Source organism: Danio rerio, chromosome 14 (genome assembly GCF_052040795.2).
Source record: "Danio rerio strain M-AB ecotype USA chromosome 14, GRCz13ab, whole genome shotgun sequence".
NCBI classification, from domain to species: domain Eukaryota; kingdom Metazoa; phylum Chordata; class Actinopteri; order Cypriniformes; family Danionidae; genus Danio; species Danio rerio.
The window spans coordinates 53,350,001-53,370,726 of NC_141034.1; the positions used below are offsets into that span (position 1 = coordinate 53,350,001).

Below are 20,726 nucleotides of genomic sequence, written 5' to 3' on the forward strand. Positions count from 1 at the left end.
CATCTCGATTTTAAGTAAAACAGAAAACTATATGCATTTAAAGGCTGTTTATTAAAGTCGACAGCGTTTTTGTAGGGGTCTGAAAACGGGAAGTCTGAAAATTACAGGGAAGTTTGGGGGGGATTAACCCCCCTAATTAACGCTTGATCCTCCCTGAAGGAGGTCAAAACAAGATGTATGGTGGGTTAAGTCTTTTAATACTGACGAATATTTCACTCTGATCTGTATAATTAAAATAACAGATAATATAAATATAAAGTTTGCATGTTCTCCTCATGTTGACGTGGGTTTCCTCTAGGGGCCTGTTTCAGAAAGGAGGTTAAGTGAAAACTCAGAGTATTTTAACCCTGAAATGAGAGAAACTCTGAGTTTTCCGTTTCAAAATGGCAGGTTTATTAAACTCGAGAAAGCAGGGAGTGTCAAGCCTGTTTCTGAAAGAGAGGTAACTTTAACTCAGAGTCAGTTACTGTGGTAACTTACTCTATGAACTTAACCTGGTCAGAAGCAGGTTTTATTCTCTAAACTCTGAGTTTCTGTCGGTCTCCTCCCTTTTTTTAAAGATGAAGCGATATTTCTCGCCTTGCATTTCCACCCACCTATTTTTATGCTTATTTTGGATACGTGCATAAAAACGATTGATAGAAACGTCATGATGCACATAACTTTTTAAAATATGCATAAAAACCACGCATAACTGAGTAGGATAAACTTTTATTCGATAGAAAATGTGCGCATAAACTACGATGGAAACACTTTTACTGAACAAATTACAGTATGTACATTAAAAAAAAGATCATGATCATATGATAATGAAAATGTGTGTAAATGAACAAACCAGCAGGCTGAGCACACTGTAATACGGCTTAAATATTGTTTTAGTCATTCTTAAATGCCTTAACTGTTTCAGTATTATTGTATATTATTAATTACCTCCGAACGTCTGGTGCGTGTCAAGAGTCTCCGCGTCTCATGGCTTCAGACGCCCCCACGTGTTCATTGTGTTCGAGGCGCAAGTACATTAATTAGGCTAAATAAAGAATTAATTGACGCAGCTTCTTCTACCACAGTAAATTCTGTTTTTACTGTTGATATTTGGTGCCAGTTTAATCAGGAAGTGACTATTTTTTTCTCTTTGACTCGTTGGATGGAATTTTATTCGCATCTTTTATGCAATATTCCAGTTTTGCACATACATTTATGTAATATATTTGGATGGAAACATAGCTATTGCCTACATTTTAGTCACACAGAAGAACTGTACTAGAATGGCTTATCCTTTTTTAATAAATAATTAAATTAAATTCACCTTCGACATGCATGTAACTAGATTAATGGGATTATTATTCTTTCTAAAAATTATTTTTAGTACTGCTTACCTTCTAAATGTTATATTAACCTCTATCACTTGATCAATAAAAAAGGCAGACACACAAGTGCACTGTTAAATCATTTAAAACTAATAAATGTATAAAAAAAAAAAAAGTTTAGAAAAAAAAATATAAACGTCACAAATTACATTACTTATTTTATTATACTTAAATATTTAAATACTTAAAAAGTTAAATTAGGCATTAACTTGAGCTGCTGTTTTCCCACGCTAACTGTCTCTTCTTCACTGATGGTTGCTTCTTTTCAAATATATACGCTCATATTTGCTATAACTTTGCATGAGAACATCAAGTTCAGCTGGAGAAAGAAATGCTGATCTCTTTTATAAGATGTTGCCATAGTCACTCGTAATGTCTGCGCTCCATTGATGATGCCTTTTTAAAGTCACGGTGTGCGCGCTTAACTCTGAGTTGGTCTACTCAAAGTTGATTGACCCAACTCAGATCAGCTATTCTGAAACCGAAAACTCAGAGTTTTTAATCTCCCGGTAAATCAACTCAGAGTTCATGTTTAAACTCTGAGTTGTTTGAACCTCCTTACTGAAACAGGCCCCAGGTGCTCCAGTTTCCACCACCAAACACATGCGCTATAGGGGAATTGGATTAACTCAATTGTCCGTAGTGTATGTAAGTGAATGATTGGTATGGATGTTTCCCAGTACTGGGTTGCAGCTGGAAGGGCATGCATTGTGTAAAATATATGCTGGATAAGTTGGCGGTTCATTCCGCTGTGGTGACCCCTGATGAATAAAGGCACTAAGCCTAACGAAAAGGGATAAATAAATTGTTATTATTATTATTCATTTATTCTTTTTCTTTTTGGCTTAGTCCCTTTATTAATCTGGGGTCGCCACAGCGGAATGAACCGCCAACTTATTCTGCACATGTTTTACGCAGTGGATGCCCTTCCAGCTGCAACCCATCACTGGAAAACACTCAATCACTCTTATTCACACACATATACTACGGACAATTTTAGCTTACTCAATTCACCTGTACCACATGTCTTTGGACTTGTACCCAGAGGAAACCCACGCCAACAAGGGGAGAACATGCAAACTTCACACAGAAATGCCAACTGACCCAGCCGAGGCTCGAACCTGCGACCCTCTTGCTATGAGGCGACAGCACGTCCTACGTCGCCCTATTATTATTATTAATATTATTATTATTATTGCTGCAAAAATCCTCCTTTGCAAGGCTAACACCTTCCACATTACACAAACAAATACCACTGCAAAGACATCAACAAGTGTACAAAACGTATCACTCATTCCTGTTCTCGTATTTTTTTCCCCAGGCTGCGCTCTTATCCAGTATCCTCCAAACTGTCCCGTGAGACGATTCGCTCTCTTGTGTTTTACGCACTGAGAGTTTGGGCCGATCCAACACTGCTCGAGTTTCATGAGGTTACATTTACTTAAATATGTGTCTGACCTGCCTGACATGATATGGGGCCAAGTTTTTAAAGGGATAGTAGACCCAGAAATGATACGCAAGATAAAGACCTGTGCACTACATTCCTGTTCATAATGACAGAATTATCTTCTTTGGGTGAACTCTCCTTTTACAGTTTTTCTCAATTGCTTGGATGTAGTTGTCAACTGAAACTCCACATTTTCAAAACAGTTAACACACAGGCCTAAACAGCGGCACTCATGGTCAAAATGACACATTTTGCTGGCAAAAGGCACATACCATGTCAAAACATTTAAAATATGCAACAAAAGCTAGTTTTACCTTTAAACAACACAACTTGCAAACAAGTATATGAGCTCTTTCAATTAATCATTACACAATGGACAACAAAATACAAAATACAGAACTCAGTGCACCACCATTGCTTGTCATTGTAGCCTATTGCCAATGCCATTTGTTGTCTTTCTATTTGGGCTGTCAAATTTGCCTTTTTGCAAAGAATTGAATCCAGAATAAGAAATGCTTTGATTACATTTATATTGAATTCATGACAATTTTCAAACAGTGGCTGAAAACTGAAATACTGTAAAAACAGACAAAAGTAATAAAATACTGTAAATATTAGAGAAAACACATGTAAACCAATATACAGTCAAATCTATTGGGAGTATAAGACATAGCCACTATTGACCTCCTCCATCCATGCTGTCACAGAACAACACAGACCTTCCACCGTTTTATAAGGTTTGCAGACTGATTGCTTATTACAGTTTTTCTTGTTTGCTTTGACCTGGTTAAAGAAACTAGGTTCCACTTCATTTTCATTTTAACTATCCCAGCAGAGCAAAAGACCGGTCTTGCAAATGTGTAAACTCTTTCTCATTGGGTTGACACATTTTCCCCACCATTTTTCAAAACAGCTAACACGGATGTCATTCACGCAGTCCAAACTCCATTGTTTTAGTTATGGTAACCAAACAGAAACCATCTATTCCTAACTATTAGAAACTACCAACATCAATATGAATTCAGTGAAGCACCGGTTTGACACTACTTCACACAAATCTTCAAAAAGCAATCAGTCTGCAAACCTTATAAAACGGTGGAAGGTCTGTGTTGTTCTGTGACAGCATGGATGGAGGAGGTCAATAGTGGCTATGTCTTATACTCCCAATAGATTTGACTGTATATTGGTTTACATGTGTTTTCTCTAATATTTACAGTATTTTATTACTTTTGTCTGTTTTTACAGTATTTCAGTTTTCAGCCACTGTTTGAAAATTGTCATGAATTCAATATAAATGTAATCAAAGCATTTCTTATTCTGGATTCAATTCTTTGCAAAAAGGCAAATTTGACAGCCCAAATAGAAAGACAACAAATGGCATTGGCAATAGGCTACAATGACAAGCAATGGTGGTGCACTGAGTTCTGTATTTTGTATTTTGTTGTCCATTGTGTAATGATTAATTGAAAGAGCTCATATACTTGTTTGCAAGTTGTGTTGTTTGAAGGTAAAACTAGCTTTTGTTGCATATTTTAAATGTTTTGACACGGTATGTGCCTTTTGGCAGCAAAATGTGTCATTTTGACCATGAGTGCCGCTGTTTAGGCCTGTGTGTTAACTGTTTTGAAAATGTGGAGTTTCAGTTGACAACTACATCCAAGCAATTGAGAAAAACTGTAAAGATTTGTGTGAAGGAGTGTCAAACCGGTGCTTCACTGAATTCATATTGATGTTGGTAGTTTCTAATAGTTAGGAATGGATGGTTTCTGTTTGGTTACCATAACTAAAACAATGGAGTTTGGACTGCGTGAATGACATCCGTGTTAGCTGTTTTGAAAAATGGTGGGGAAAATGTGTCAACCCAATGAGAAAGAGTTTACACATTTGCAAGACCGGTCTTTTGCTCTGCTGGGATAGTGAAAATGAAAATGAAGTGGAACCTAGTTTCTTTAACCAGGTCAAAGCAAACAAGAAAAACTGTAAATAGCTTGAATGTACAAACACGCACATACCCATAATGTTTGTAAATGTGGAGTGTTTGCGTTTCTGTGAACTGAATGTTGATTTGCTGTTGATCAGGTGCGAGGCCCTGAGGGTGCGGATCTACAGATAGATTTCCTGCATGGGCCACATGGAGATGGATATCCATTTGATGGAGCAGGCGGATCTGTTGGCCATGCTTTCTTTCCTTCAGACCCGAACAGGGCAGGTGGAGTTCACCTGGACGCAGAGGAGGACTGGGCCTTCAGACAGCCAGGTACATCTGCAAACACTCAGTTCTGAATTATAAAGCAAATATAAACAAACATTTTTATGACTTGCGGTATGCATGCAGAAACATACACAACATTTAACATAGGCTCATTCGGAAAACGGAGCCCTGTATACGTTTCTGGAGATTGCGAATTGCGTAGCCAGAAGTACGTATGGCTGCATTTTCATTTTTAAAATGAACGCTACGGGGCGGTAGGACACCGTTCTTTTTCATGCCTTGCCTAGCCTGTTTGTTCTGGAGCTCAAAGCGTGCGTCTGCAGACTTTGAGTGAACAAGAGAAATTTGAGATCTTAAAAAGCATACACAGCAGCCTCTGGTGGATTTACATGAGTAAACAGCAGGCGCGAATGGCACTCGTGAGAGAACTTTGAGATCTGAAAAAGCATACACAGCGGCCTCTGGTGGATTTACATAAGAAGAGCAAACACAAATGGCACTCGTGGGGGAAATTTGAGATCTGAAAAGCATAAACAGCGGCCTCTGGTGGATTTACTTGAGTAAACAGCAGGCGCGAATGGCACTCGTGAGAGAAATTTGAGATCTGAAAAAGCATACACAGCGGCCTCTGGTGGATTTATGTGAGAACAACAGATACAAATGGCACTTGAGAGAGAAATTTGAGATCTGAAAAGTATAAACAGCGGCCTCTGGTGGATTTACAGTAGAACAGCAGATACAAATGGCACTTGAGAGAGAAATTTGAGATCTGAAAAGTATAAACAGCGGCCTCTGGTGGATTTACAAGAGAACAGCAGGCACAAATGGCACTCACGAGAGAAATTTGAGATATCAAAAAGTGTACACAGCGACCTCTGGTGGATTTATGTGAGAACAGCAGGTGCGAATGGTACCCGCGAGAGAAATGTTTGAGGTTTTAAAAAAGCATATACAGCCGCATTTGGTGTCTTTAAACGAGAGCAGCAGGTGCAAAGGGCACCCGTTAGAGAAATTTGGGATCTAAAAAAGCGTACATAGTGGCCTCAGATAGATTTACAGGAGAACAGCAGATGCAAATGGCACTTGTGAGAGAAATTTGAGATCTGAAAAGTATACACAGCGGCCTCTGGTGGATTTACAAGAGAACAGCAGGCACAAATGGCACTCACGAGAGAAATTTGAGATATCAAAAAGTGTACACAGCGACCTCTGGTGGATTTATGCGAGAACAGCAGGTGCGAATAGCACTCGCGAGAGAAATTTAGGATCTAAAAACACAAACACAGCGGCCTCTGATAGATTTACGTGAGAACAGCATGCGTGAATGGCACTCGCGAAACAAATTTGAGATCTAAAAAGCGCACACAGCGGCCTCTGATTCATTCGCAAAAACAAAAACTGCAAAAAATGTAGCTTCTGGGACGCATTTGGGGCTCTCCAGAAATGTATATAGGGGTAGGTTTTCAGAATGAGCCTGGGTTGAAAGCATTACAGCACCATATGGCCTCTTTAACAATCAATAAATAATTATCATTTTAATCTACATGTAAAAACAGGATGAAATTTGCATAATTACATATTTAATATTATCCAGTAATGATGACTTAACGATACAGTTCACCCAACATAAATGCATTCATCATTTACTCACAAACAAGCTTATTCTGTTAAACACAAAAGAAGATCACTTGAGGGTGATTCAATTTACAATACACATTCTGTTTAATCTAACGTGTGCACACATTCACACTCAGCAACGGAGGGCACGGATCTGTTCACGGTGCTGGTGCACGAGCTGGGTCACGCTCTCGGACTGACTCATTCATCAGCACGGCGGTCTGTAATGCGTCCGTATTACCAGGGGCCCCTGGGGGACCCGCTGCATTTCAGTCTGGGGCATCAGGACCTGCAGCACATCACGGCTCTTTATGGTAACTCACATTACATGGAGTGTGTTCATTTATAGCCCATAAAGTCGGTATGAGAATCAACGAATGTGTGTGTGCGTGTTTGTGCGTGTGTGCATGTTTGTGTGCGTGCGCATGTGTGTGTGAGCTGCGAGCCTATAGCCTCATTATGAGAATCTAATAATGTGTGTGCACATACTGTACATGTGCGTTTGTGTACGTGTTTGTGAATGTTTGTGTGTGCGTGTTTGTGTGCATTTGTTTGTGTGTGCGTGTTTGTGTGCATTTGTTTGTGTGTGCGTGTTTGTGTGCATTTGTTTGTGTGTGCGTGTTTGTGTGCATTTGTTTGTGTGTGCGTGTTTGTGTGCATTTGTTTGTGTGTGCGTGTTTGTGTGCATTTGTTTGGGTGCATTTGTTTGTGTGTGCGTGTTTGTGTGCGTGTTTGGGTGCATTTATTTGGGTGCATTTGTTTGTGTGTGCGTGTTTGTGTGCATTTGTTTGTGTGTGCGTGTTTGTGTGCATTTGTTTGGGTGCATTTGTTTGTGTGTGCGTGTTTGTGTGCATTTGTTTGTGTGTGCGTGTTTGTGTGCATTTGTTTGTGTGTGCGTGTTTGGGTGCATTTGTTTGTGTGCATTTGTTTGTGTGTGCGTGTTTGTGTGCATTTGTTTGTGTGTGCGTGTTTGGGTGCATTTGTTTGTGTGTGCGTGTTTGTGTGCATTTGTTTGTGTGTGCGTGTTTGTGTGCATTTGTTTGTGTGTGCGTGTTTGTGTGCATTTGTTTGGGTGCATTTGTTTGTGTGTGCGTGTTTGTGTGCGTGTTTGGGTGCATTTATTTGGGTGCATTTGTTTGTGTGTGCGTGTTTGTGTGCATTTGTTTGTGTGTGCGTGTTTGTGTGCATTTGTTTGGGTGCATTTGTTTGTGTGTGCGTGTTTGTGTGCATTTGTTTGTGTGTGCGTGTTTGTGTGCATTTGTTTGTGTGTGCGTGTTTGGGTGCATTTGTTTGTGTGCATTTGTTTGTGTGTGCGTGTTTGTGTGCATTTGTTTGTGTGTGCGTGTTTGGGTGCATTTGTTTGTGTGTGCGTGTTTGTGTGCATTTGTTTGTGTGTGCGTGTTTGTGTGCATTTGTTTGTGTGTGCGTGTTTGGGTGCATTTGTTTGTGTGTGCGTGTTTGTGTGCATTGGTTTGTATGTGCGTGTTTGTGTGCATTTGTTTGCGTGTGCGTGTTTGTGTGCATTTGTTTGCGTATGCGTGTTTGTGTGCATTTGTTTGCGTGTGCGTGTTTGTGTGCATTTGTTTGTGTGTGCGTGTTTGTGTGCATTGGTTTGTGTGTGCGTGTTTGTGTGCATTTGTTTGCGTGTGCGTGTTTGTGTGCATTTGTTTGCGTATGCGTGTTTGTGTGCATTTGTTTGTGTGTGCGTGTTTGTGTGCATTTGTTTGTGTGTGCGTGTTTGTGTGCATTGGTTTGTGTGTGCGTGTTTGTGTGCATTTGTTTGTGTGTGCGTGTTTGTGTGCATTTGATTGTGTGTGCGTGTTTGTGTGCATTTGCTTGTGTGTGCGTGTTTGTGTGCATTTGATTGTGTGTGCGTGTTTGTGTGCATTTGATTGCGTGTGCGTGTGCGTGTGCGTGTGCGTGTGCGTGTGCGTGTTTGTGTGCATTTGTTTGTGTGTGCATGTTTGTGTGCATTTGATTGTGTGTGCGTGTTTGTGTGCATTTGAATTTGATTGTGTGTGCGTGTTTGTGTGCATTTGTTTGTGTGTGCGTGTTTGTGTGCATTTGTTTGTGTGTGCGTGTTTGTGTGCATTTGAATTTGATTGTGTGTGCGTGTTTGTGTGCATTTGTTTGTGTGTGCGTGTTTGTGTGCATTTGTTTGTGTGTGCGTGTTTGTGTGCATTTGAATTTGATTGTGTGTGCGTGTTTGTGTGCATTTGTTTGTGTGTGCGTGTTTGTGTGCATTTGTTTGTGTGTGCGTGTTTGTGTGCATTTGTTTGTGTGTGCGTGTTTGTGTGCATTTGATTGCGTGTGCGTGTTTGTGTGCATTTGTTTGTGTGTGCATGTTTGTGTGCATTTGATTGCGTGTGCGTGTTTGTGTGCATTTGATTGCGTGTGCGTGTTTGTGTGCATTTGTTTGTGTGTGCATGTTTGTGTGCATTTGATTGCGTGTGCGTGTTTGTGTGCATTTGATTGCGTGTGCGTGTTTGTGTGCATTTGATTGTGTGTGTGTGTGGGGGGGGGGTATACAATTTGTACAGTATAAAAACAAAGGAAAACCATGGCATGTCCCCACAATTCACAAAACAAACCTGTGTACTTGTACCTGTGATTTGTAATGAACCTGTGACTTGTAATGAATCGTGTGTGTGTGTGTGTGTGTGTGTGTGTGTGTGTGTGTGTGTGTGTGTGTGTGTGTGTTTCAACTCAATCCAGGTCAGAGGGGAAATGATATTCCAACAGAAACACCTCTTCCTGTGACAGAAACTCAACTTCGCCATAGACATCACAGACTCACACACATGTATAGGCATGCACATAGTCATCCAGACAGGTAAGAGATGCTCAATTCCATTAATTAATTCAACTTTTGAATTCAGTCACAACCTGTTTACTTGGCATGTGCATGACAGAACTGAGGCTGAGGCAATACACGTCTTGGTGCACTGCAACATACTGTATTAAAAAGTCATAAGAAGCAGCGATTTATAGCCTGAAGCCTGAATGCTTTTCTTACTTAGAGTTTTTGTCTTGTTTCTTGTCCAAATATCTCAAAATTCTTAAATCAAGAAATGATGTCAAAATAAAGTGAGTTTTCCTCAAAACAAACAATATTCTATTTAAATTTGAGGGAAATTTATAGATTTGTTTTCATTTCTGGGTTTAGGTTACATTTGACAGACAATTGCACATGCTTAAGAAAATAAATTGAGTAGGAAATGAATGACAATATACTATATATGATACTGCAAGTATGAAATATAAATGTTATTGTTTTAAAACGTTTCATGCTTTGATACAAATGTTTAACTCTTCTATTTGTAATTCTATGAGTAATTCAGTTTTTTTAACTAAAGAATGTTATGCTTTTATCAAAATGCTAACGGTTAATAAATCTAAAAACACATGCTCAACTCAAATTTAAAGAATTAAACTTTTAATTCATATTGCATCCAGGTTTATGAAAGTTTTTAAAAGACTTTTCAGACATAGTAATTTAGATGCAATTTTTAATAATGTACTGTAATTAATAATGACGTTTATAAAGTACCTACCCAACACCAATCACGTCTGCCAGCTCACAGAAGTAAAATGATTCTGAACACTGGATCACATTGACATTTTGTTTTATTTTAAAAAGCCAAAACATGTTTGTTTAAATAATTAGCCCAAGGCATTCAAGAAAATAAGTGAGAAAAGTTAAAAAGCCTTTATTTACATGACCAAAACGGTGCATAAAAGTGCTGTTTTTAATAATAGAGCAATGTTAATATAGGCTTTTACACTTTAACTTATTTTGTGCTGATTACATTGTTAAAATAGTCAAGTTAAAAATACCCCACCATATAACCCAACTATATATATTATAGCACCTTTCCAACTATGGGTTATGTTAACCCAATGCATTGGGTTTTATTGATTAAATATTATTTTTTCCATTCTGGTATTACTATTGCTACTATTACTAGTACTACTATTAATTTTATATTTATGGCTGTGTAAATAAATAAAAAATATATTGAAAATGCTTTTTCCATTACATTTTGTTTCCAGACAATTTAGTTAAAATAAATCAAGACTCAAACAAAGAAGCAGAACAAAGTGCAGGCAGTTATAAACAGTGCAAGCAGAAAATCCTGTGTTGATAGTGCAGAATATGGAGCTCTGTGTGTTGTAGAGACTGTCCAGCAGCTGCAGCAGGCTTCACTCAGTGTCCACAGTGTACAATACATTTTAACCACATACAAACACTTCTAAAAGATGGTCTTGGATGGTGAAACGGATATAAAAAACACAACACAGAGAGGTAATTTGTTAAAAAAAAATTATATTATTGCATTATAGCTTAAATAATTTTTATAATGCAAAAACAACATTACTTGCACATATTAATACAGCTGTTCTGTGTCAGTTAAATCAGTTTTTGAGTTATTAATGAATAATCTAATAAAGGTTAAAAAATAACCCAACCCAGCACCAAATATGTTTAACTCAACCATTGGGTTAAATAAATAACTCAACATTTTTTAGAGTGTATTTTGTTTTGCAAATTTTAAACCTTATCCAAAGTGTAACGAGGAGTCTGACAACAAGGTATCCATTTGCAGTATATTTTAAACAGTTACGCTTATTAAACAGTTTAATCACAAATAAGCACCAAGTGTTCGTAGATGAAGTCACATGAGGCAGGCAGCAGACCTGCATCAGTCAGAGTAACAGGCATGGATCAGGGGCTGGCAGAAAGACCGAGGAGAAAAGCAGGAGGTCTGAGCAGGCAGCGAGGCAAACGAGGTCAAAAGCTGCCCGGGTTGGCGACGGGTTGGGAGATCAAACTGGAAACAGGGGTAAACGCTCAGTGATATCAGCAGGGCAAAACAAGTCTTCGCAATAATGTGAACCGGTACGCTGCTTATATGTGTGTGCGTGTAACGAACGTCAGGTGCAGCTCATTCAGAGACAGGTACGAGGCTTATGGGAGATGTAGGGGTGGGACCGAGTCGGTGACACAAAGAGCACTAATACATTAAATAACCCCATATCTCCTTTTGTTTGTTTGTGGATTTATATCTGTTTAAATGTTTAGTTTTTTAATTAAATAACATGTCAATTTGTCTCAATTAAGTTCTGTGGATCTCTGTAACACCAGTTTTGATGCAGTCGCCAAAATTCGAGGAGAGATCTTCTTCTTCAAAGGTGCGCATTTGAAGTTTCTACATAATTTTCCACTTCTAGTTTTGTTATTGATCTACATCCTTCCTTTTATACACCCAATGCCACCATTTACAGGACAAATCACTAGTTTCTCCCTATTTTCACATCTCTCATACTGTTTATTTAAATTTAAATAAAACAACAGAGAAAGATAAAGGAAGAAAAAAAAAACAGAGTGGACAGTAAAGGGCCAAAACAAAACAATACAAACAGACAAGTATATACACTTATGTACTTATATTTAATATACCAACCTTTAAGGAAAAAGGAGAAAACTGGGTAACACTTTACTTGAAGGAGTGTTCATAAGACTGTATTTAGTTAATTTTGTTATTAACTACATAATGAGAAAGAAGCCTTTAATGGGGTAGAAAATGTTCATATTTGCTCACCTGGGTTTAAAGGGAATTAGCCATTTCTCCTCAACTTAAGTTGATAATAAACTAATTTCTTTCTGTATTAAATTTCAAACCTCCACTAGTTTTTCCTCCATTTCGTGGGTCCAAATAAACCGAAAATGAGCGCTTTTCACTTTTCTCCCAGACCTCCCGCTGGCCTGCAGCAGGTATACACACACACACACACACACACACATACACACACACAAGTGAATGCTGCTCTCTCATTGGCTGCAGGCGATGGCTGATGTTATTTTCAGTCAAAACTCAATTCACACGGCATGATTTGAATCGCCGACAGCTCCAGATATTTAACACGCCAAATATCTCACAGGCATCGACAACTCATCGGCGATTCTCTCAGATCGCATCTTTGATCGTTCATACTGTGTGATTGTCACTCACGTGCACGAGCACCGATTTGCCTGTGATTTCAGGCATTTGTCGGTGATTTCTCAAAACCTGTCGCGAGCCAAAATCGGGGCTAAAATCACGCAGTCTGAACTAGGCATTAGGGGAGAATGTTGGAGGAGCAAAAGGGAGGAGGGAAGGTCTGTAAAAATTTGCATAAAAATGGGAGTGTCGGTTCGGGCATGCGCTGACTTTCACAGAGGCATAACAAACACACACAGGGGAGAAAGACAGTGACTGTGTTAACATGGATATCAGTAATGAAATTATTTGCCAAATTATTAAATGGTGGACCTTAATTGCAGATTGGCCCTTTCATTCAGGGATTTCATTCATGCCCCTCATGACAAATAAGATAATTGATTCGAGGAGCTGCTGGAAGCTTGTTTTTTTCATGCAATGTTTGTTACCGCACGGCGAATGAGAGAAAAAAACCCTCTGCATTTCTCGGAAACTTGGTAGGTAGCTTCAGAAAGCCGCGTGTTATTCCTGTCAAAAAATGCAGTGAAAATTCTACACGACAGAAATAGTTTGATTGTGGTGCTTACATGTTTACACTCGGAGAGCAGCATTTACAGCAGATTTTTCATTTTAATATTGTAGTGATATTAACGTACGGTTAACTTTATTTACTTAGAAATCATTTGACTATTGTCCGTCTTTAAACACTGAAAGAGTACTGCTGACGATGCAAACTAGCTTTGCCTCTGAATAAACAAAGAGCACTGATCGCTCACTTCCAAATCTGTAGAGACAGGACAATCAACACCAACTGGAGCCGCGTCTTTATTAAGAGGAGACAAGCAGCAAAACCAGATCTCACCATTTCCAGATGAGAAAAGCTCTCGGGTAAAAAATGTTCCTTAGACACGTATTGTTGTCGAGCGTTGCGTCCACTGTAGTCCACACGTGAATCCAGCAGCGCTCTCATAAAGGGAAAATGAAAACAAACACTTCACTGCAGCAAATTATGAAAGCAACACTGCACGTTTGTTTTGGCAACACAACGTGGCATCCCTCTGAACACTGTAACAGGTAAAAAGTCTTCGAAGCTATAGTGCATATTAATAAAGTTGCACCGCATACACAATAGACCGCGCTGATTAGTTTGAACCAAGTCTTACTCATGAATGAATGCAGCACACTCAGGTACAGTCGTCCAGTTTATACGCTGGAACACATGCTAAGATCTCATGGCCGTGACGCAGCTTCAAAAATTAGTTTCAAACCGGGAGTACGAATTTACTCGAAATAACACAAAAGCAACCAATTTTTACTTTTTAGTGAAATATATGTGTCCTAATAGTGTTTAGAGCAGCATGGGACACATATATGACTGTCAACAGCTCAAAAGATGTGTTTTGGTGTCTTGTGACCCTTTAAACATTTAGAATAATGATATGAAACATTTGCTCAGTTATGACATTTTAAATGCAAAGATGACCATGTTGCACAAACTTAGGCCGTACTCACACTAGGTACAGTTGCCTCGAACCGGGCCAAAGCACGGTTGTCCCCCCTCCTGTATCCCCCGACTGCCCGCACTCACACAGTCGGGCCTGGCGACGCTTACGTCATCGATGCTGCGCTGTTCAGTGAGAAGCGCGGTCCCTCAGCAGCACAGTGGAGATTTCTCTAGTTATATCGTTTCAGTCGTTTGATATGCAGTAACATGCAGTCAAATATTTCGCCAAACAGTCCTTAGGGATGCGATGACACGCAGTCAGATATTTCGCCGAACAGATCCGCCACTTTTGGCGCTCATAAACAATCATAAAGCTCTCGTGCTGCAGGAATGAGGAGGTCTGCTGAAGGTGTGCAGCTGTCGTGCTGTGAGGAGTTCTCGTCTTTAATAAACTACGGCAGTTTGCGTTCACTGAACAGTAAGAATGATTAATAAATCCATATGAAACAGCCCCTTAAAAGTCCCGTCTCGCTTTCAGTTTCGGGATTTGGCGCGTTTTGCACTCACACACAAGCGTACCGCGCCAAAGCCCAAGTGAACCACGCTCAGGCCCACCTCTTCCAACCGGGCCAGGGCCGGACAAGTGAACCATGCTTGAGCCTGATTCAGCGCACTCACACTTCTCAAACGATCCGGGACACGGGCTTGTGCACGGTACGGATGGCATAGTGTGAGTAGGCCCTTATTGAGGATTTGAAATGCACCAAAGTCCACTTCTAGTATTGTTCTTGGTCTACATCCTTCTCTTTATGCATCTATACAGTGCAGCTATTTACAGGCCATATCACCATATTCTCCCTATTTTCACATCTCTCGTACTGCTTATTTAAATGAAAATAAAACAATAGAGATAGGCCATTTAAAATGCCATAACTGAGCCAGTAAGCCATGATTATAAAGGTTTAATCACTGTTGAACACCCCTTCAAGTACAGTGTTACTGAAAAGGACATGCTGTACTGTTTTACATTGTGTGGTGTGTTTTGCAGGCCAGAGCATGTGGAGAATAAGCAGAGGTGGCCTGGTGTCAGTCAGGGCTGTTCCTATACAGAGGCTTTGGTCGGCTCTTCCTCCTTCTCTTCCTCCACTGCGAGCCGTTCTGGAGAGACACACAGATCACGCCATCATCTTCATCAGCGGTCCGTCTACACACACACACTACAAACACCAAATTTTTATTCACATCATGTCGCATTATAAGTAAATTTGGTCCCACTTTACTATTAGCCATAACTAATATGTACTTACACAGGAATTAATAGTTTGTTATAATGTATTTATTGTGTAAATACATGTATTTACTGTGTACTTATGCTTGATTAAATACCTGTATGTAATTACATCTGTAATAACATCATAAACACAGTAAGTACATTGTATTTATTTTTTTGATGCAAGTACATAGTAGTTTAGGACATTTAATATAAAGTGGGACCGTAATTTTTTTTTTTTTTTTGCAAATTAAAAGATTTTAATCGGAAATCTGGTACTTCTATCACTCATTCTGTTACTCCCCTCGAGATGAAACAAAGGCTCAAGTCGTTCTTGTTTTTAACTGACATTTATTCGGACACGAGTCTGTAATATGTCTTCAACCCAAGCTCATTTCGAGCGATTGCTGCGGGGCGGTGTGGCGCCGCTCCGCCCCTCCTCTTCGCGCTCGCCGGCCGACGGCTCGCTTCCGAGTGGAGGGCTTTCCCCATGCAATCAGTTTGTCCGCTTAGCTCATAGCGTTGCGTCGGCGGAGCGGAGGCCCCGGAGGAGGAGCCGGAGCCGGCCGCAGTGGACGTTGACCGGGATCGAGTCCGGGGAACAGCAGGTTCCGGAAATCAGGTAAAACGAAAAACGGAATCTGAAAAATAAGGGCGAGAACGCGGCGGGATCCGAAAACACGGTCGAAATCGAAGACGAGGGCTTTTGCTTTTTTTTTTTTTCGATTCGGCGGCTTTTCGCGCGAGAACGGCGCGGGCGCTAACGCCGTGCGCTCCCGAGAGGCGCCCGAGACGCGAAAAAGCGCGCACATCGACCTAAAACAAAAAAACGCTCGAATACGTACCTCCCGGGACGTAAATCGCGGTCCGCAGAAACGTCCGCGGGGCTACGTTTCCACAATGAGCCCGGGTTGTATGTCTTGTACATTCTAGCCTTGCACTCCTTTATGTCCCAATATTGCCGTCGGAACTACGAAAAGAAATACATAAACTTCAATTAACCCTTTAAAGGTGATGTTGCACATAATGAACAACATGCATACAACCAAAGATAAAGTGCACATTCAACATGTAAAGAAATACACTTAATTGGCTAATTATACATTAACATACGGACACATAATCATACATGTTCACATACGTTAACACCATACGACACATACCTCATTGGCCTCTCTAACTCAAGAGGAATAAACTTGAAGGGTTGCAGTTTCTCTTAAACAAACTTCTTTGCACTTCTTAATCCTTAAAAACGTGTTTTAGCACAGCACCTTGTGGCTGTACCACTTGTAGAGCAACTGAAGAATATCTTGATTGCAACAATGAAATAATTCCCAAGCTAAACATAACAAGAAAAGGTTCCCCCTCCCCCTGATAGTTTTAGTTAAATAGCTTTAAATGAATTAACATGCATTAACAACAAATATACATTACTTATTTATTCTAATGATTACTCTGAACATTTTAACTATTTATTGACTTTTTTAATGTAAAGTTTATGTTTATAGAGTGTAATATATAAGAATTGCTTCTGACGGCAGCTACACATTCTGTACTTGAAAATGTGCATTACACAGGCATGATGGAAACCCAGCTACTGTCTCAGTTTCCAGATGGATTTCTTGTGTAATATTGCCTTCCTCAAACATACAGGTTCGCAGGTTTGGCTGTTTAAGGATCTGTCACTTCAAGACGGGTTTCCTCAGCCTCTGCCCACTCTTGCGGACTCAGACGGAGGGTGTGAGGGTCTGCGTTGGGACCCGACGCAGGGTGTGGTTTGGGGCTCCATTAGAGAAGAAGAGCAGAATGAAGATAATAAAGTCTGGAGAGAACTCATTGAAGGAGGAGTGAACGGCATCATCATGGAGAATGACCACCAGAGAGAAACAAATGGAGGCTTTAAGGGTGCGCTGCTTTTAGACCTTTAACTCATTCATTCATTCATTCATTCATTTTCTTTTTGGCTTTTCTTTTTATTATTCTGGGGTCGCCACAGCCGAATGAACCGCCAATTTATCCAACGTATGTTTAACACAGCGGATGCCCTTCCAGCCGCAACCCATCACTGAGAAACATTCATACACACTCATTCACATATGGACTATTTAGCTGACCCAATTCCACTATAGCTGGTTCGAGCCCCAACTGGGCCAGTTGGCATTTCTGTGTGGAGTTTGCATGTTCTTTCCATTGTAGGGTCCAGCCAGTTGGTCCAATGACGGTGTCCGCTGGTGGATGAAGGTTCACTGCATGTTCGGTCTTTCCAGTGCACAATGTTGATCTATATTAAACTTAACTCATATCTGACTCCAATTTTAGTATGAGATGGTTTAGAATATTAATATATTTATCCTCGTTTTATCTGACTCCAATTATAAAACATTGAGAAGGTTATTTTGTTTCCGTTCACATTATTTTAGATTATGAATGAATATTCTCTTCGGTTCATCATTTTATGTTATTCTCGTTCATTGGGATTCCTATAACATCCTGAATCTTGTACCGGCCGAGTATACAATTTCTTAAGCACAAGCATGTCAGTCTTGGTCACTAAACAGTGGCGATTGACCGCTATCCTAAAACGGCAGAACCCTACTTACGCGGATTAGGATATTTTTTATGCGGTCCCCATAGATCTGCTACCTCCTATATCAAACAGAGCTATTTAGTCATATAATGATCATTACTATAGAATTAAGCAGACCAGTCATACTTAACCTATTAGTAACTTTGAATAATCACTATACTATCTAAATAGTATTATAAGTTTAACAGGTGAAGAACTATCTCCTTAGATATCTTTTTACAGTCTAAGTATACATGAATTAATGCCAATGTGTTAGTCGGAGCTCTAAAGACATCGTATAGTGTGCCGCAATGCTCTGTCTACCGTGTTTTAGTCCGCTACTAACCTGTACAGGGGCTTGTGGTGTTATGAAATTACCACAATCTACTAGAGATAATAACACGAACTCTGTTTGAATAATTCAAAACATAACAATTTATTAGTCAGGTAAGTGTATTATGCCAATTCAATCAGTCAATTCATAAATGATCAATACAAAACATCAAATTATCAAAGACAAATCCAAGATGAAAAGATGCATACCTGACTTCAAATTATAGCTACATAACGTGGAGCGTAAGCTCCATGTTAAGGGCTGATCTGGGTAGGCAGAATCGCCCTGAGCATTTCTCAAACCTTACCTTAAGTAATCCAAGAATTCCCCCAAGGAAAGGGGTGTGTGCATAACAAAAGGCATTCACACTTAGTGCTGCCTGTGGAAAAGTCACACCCTTCACAGTGGTTCAAAAGATGCCTGACGTTCTATATTTATTGTTTTGATTATGTCTATTTCTGAGAGAATGAGACCATTGTACCAGTCGCACTGAGACATTTCAAATGATATCAAACATGATAGATAAAGGCAGTTTGGTTAATCTAGAACATTCAAACACTGAAATGACCATATGTGTGAGTTGGGGTGATTTGAAGTCGAGTTTCAGCAGGTTCAGATGCAAATGCAGCAGGAGCTGGTTTTTCCCGCATTCCCACCTGCTGGGTTGTGGAGTCAACCGTCTCCGCTTTCAGCCCATGCCTGAATTGTCAAAGATATCAAAATATTTGCAATATTTCAACTCTTACACCATCTTGGTGTGGGTTTCCTCCAGGTGCTCCGGTTTCCCCCACAGTCCAAACACATGTAGTACATGTACTGATGAACTAAATTGGCTGTAGTGTATGAGTGTCAACGAGTGTGTCACGTTAGCGTGATCAAAACAGGAACAAAAAGGTGCGGATCCAAGTGCAGGTTTATTTACAATCGTGCAGCAAACAGAAAAACAAGGTGTCCGGTGTTTAAAAATAACAAAGTAACAAATAAACAGCAAAACAAGAAACTATGACAGAAACAGGATCAGGAATAAGACTAAGGTAACAATAAACTCGAAATACAAGACTTACTAGATACTGATGACAAGATAGACAACAACGCGATGACAAATATTGGTGGAATGATAGAATATATAGTCCAGATAATCAACAGACACGGAGACAGCTGTGAATACAATCAGTGTCTGTGTTCTGGGTGTATGCGCGTGGTATGTATGGATTTGTAGTCCTTCAAACACTGTAGTTCGTGTGTGAGAGTTCGCTGGTCAACTACAGTGCCATCTGGTGGCCAGACCCAGTCATGACAGAGTGTGTATGGGTGTTCCCAGTTTTGAGTTGCAGCTGGAAGGGCATCCGCAATGTAAAACATATGCTGGATAAGTTGCCAGTTCATTCCGCTGTGGTGACCCCTGATGAATAAAGGGACTAAGCCGAAGGAAAATGAATGAATGGGCTAAAATTATTTTATTGATTTTATTCTAGCTGAAATAAACCAAATAAGACTTTCTCCAGGAGAAAAAACATTATAGGAAGTACTCTGAAAAATTCCTTGCTCAGCTCTGTTATAATATACTCAAAACAAAGATAAAAACGTGTCAATGGATGGGAAAGAGTTATTGTGCATCTTACCCTATACTAGTAATGCATTCCATGTGGATGAATAACAGTGTTTAATTATTGTGCCCTGTTTATCAATCAGGTTCAACCTACATTTTCAAAGGCAATTCCTACTGGAAATTCACACATCCAGGCTCCGCCCCTGTTGAAGGATACCCTCGTCTTTTAGCCTCTGATTGGCTGGATTGCCCTCAGGACTCCTCCTACAGTTCCGCCGACATCTCTCTCATCTCGCAGTTTGGCCAACAGGAGCTGCACGAACAGAAAAAGCAAACAATCATCAACCAGATCAGACACAGTGAAATTAACAAACCTCAGCACTGGGACTGTCCCTGCCAGAACACTGCAGGGACTCAAAGGGGGCATGTTTCACTGTTAGCCTTTCTGTTTCTGCTCACTGTCACTTGTTAATAAAGGGACAGTTGACCCCAAAAAATGAAAATTCTGTCACCATTTTTTTAATACAAAAGGAGATATTTTGAAGAATGCTGGACACCTATAACCCTTGACCTCCATGGTAATATTTTCTCAATTATAGAAGTCAATGTCCACCGATTTCCAACATTCTTCAAAATATCTTCTTTTGTTAAAAAGAAATGCTTTTTTCTCTCTTTATTTTTTTAAAAGAATTGGGCATTTTTCTCTCTGTTTATTTCTATTTAGGAAATGTAATATATATATTTTTTTCTTTATTTCTTTTTTATTTTTTTTTTGTTTACTTCTATTTTCTATTTAAGAATAAAAATTCTGTCTCCATTTTTTTAACACAAAAGAAGATATTTTGAAGAATGTTGGACACCTGTAACCATTGACTTACATAGTAATTTTCCCTACTGTCGAAGTCAAAGGCCCCTGATTTTCAACATCCTTCAAAATAT

At 39.7% G+C, this 20,726-nt stretch overlaps 1 protein-coding gene across 3 annotated transcripts in view; it reads left to right on the plus strand.

Annotated features, from left to right (window-relative positions):
• mmp17b (matrix metallopeptidase 17b) overlaps window positions 1-20,419 on the plus strand; it is a 37,785-nt gene extending 17,366 nt beyond the window's left edge. The window contains 8 exon segments of one of the 3 annotated variants that reach the window (NM_001365502.1): window positions 2,689-2,797; window positions 4,894-5,071; window positions 6,781-6,957; window positions 9,359-9,476; window positions 11,766-11,836; window positions 15,117-15,266; window positions 16,992-17,243; window positions 19,931-20,419. In NM_001365502.1, coding sequence (NP_001352431.1) covers window positions 2,689-2,797; window positions 4,894-5,071; window positions 6,781-6,957; window positions 9,359-9,476; window positions 11,766-11,836; window positions 15,117-15,266; window positions 16,992-17,243; window positions 19,931-20,259 — 1,384 coding nt within the window. In that variant the 3' untranslated portion in view covers window positions 20,260-20,419. 3 annotated transcript variants of the gene reach the window in all.
• The last annotated feature ends 307 nt before the right edge of the window (window positions 20,420-20,726 follow it).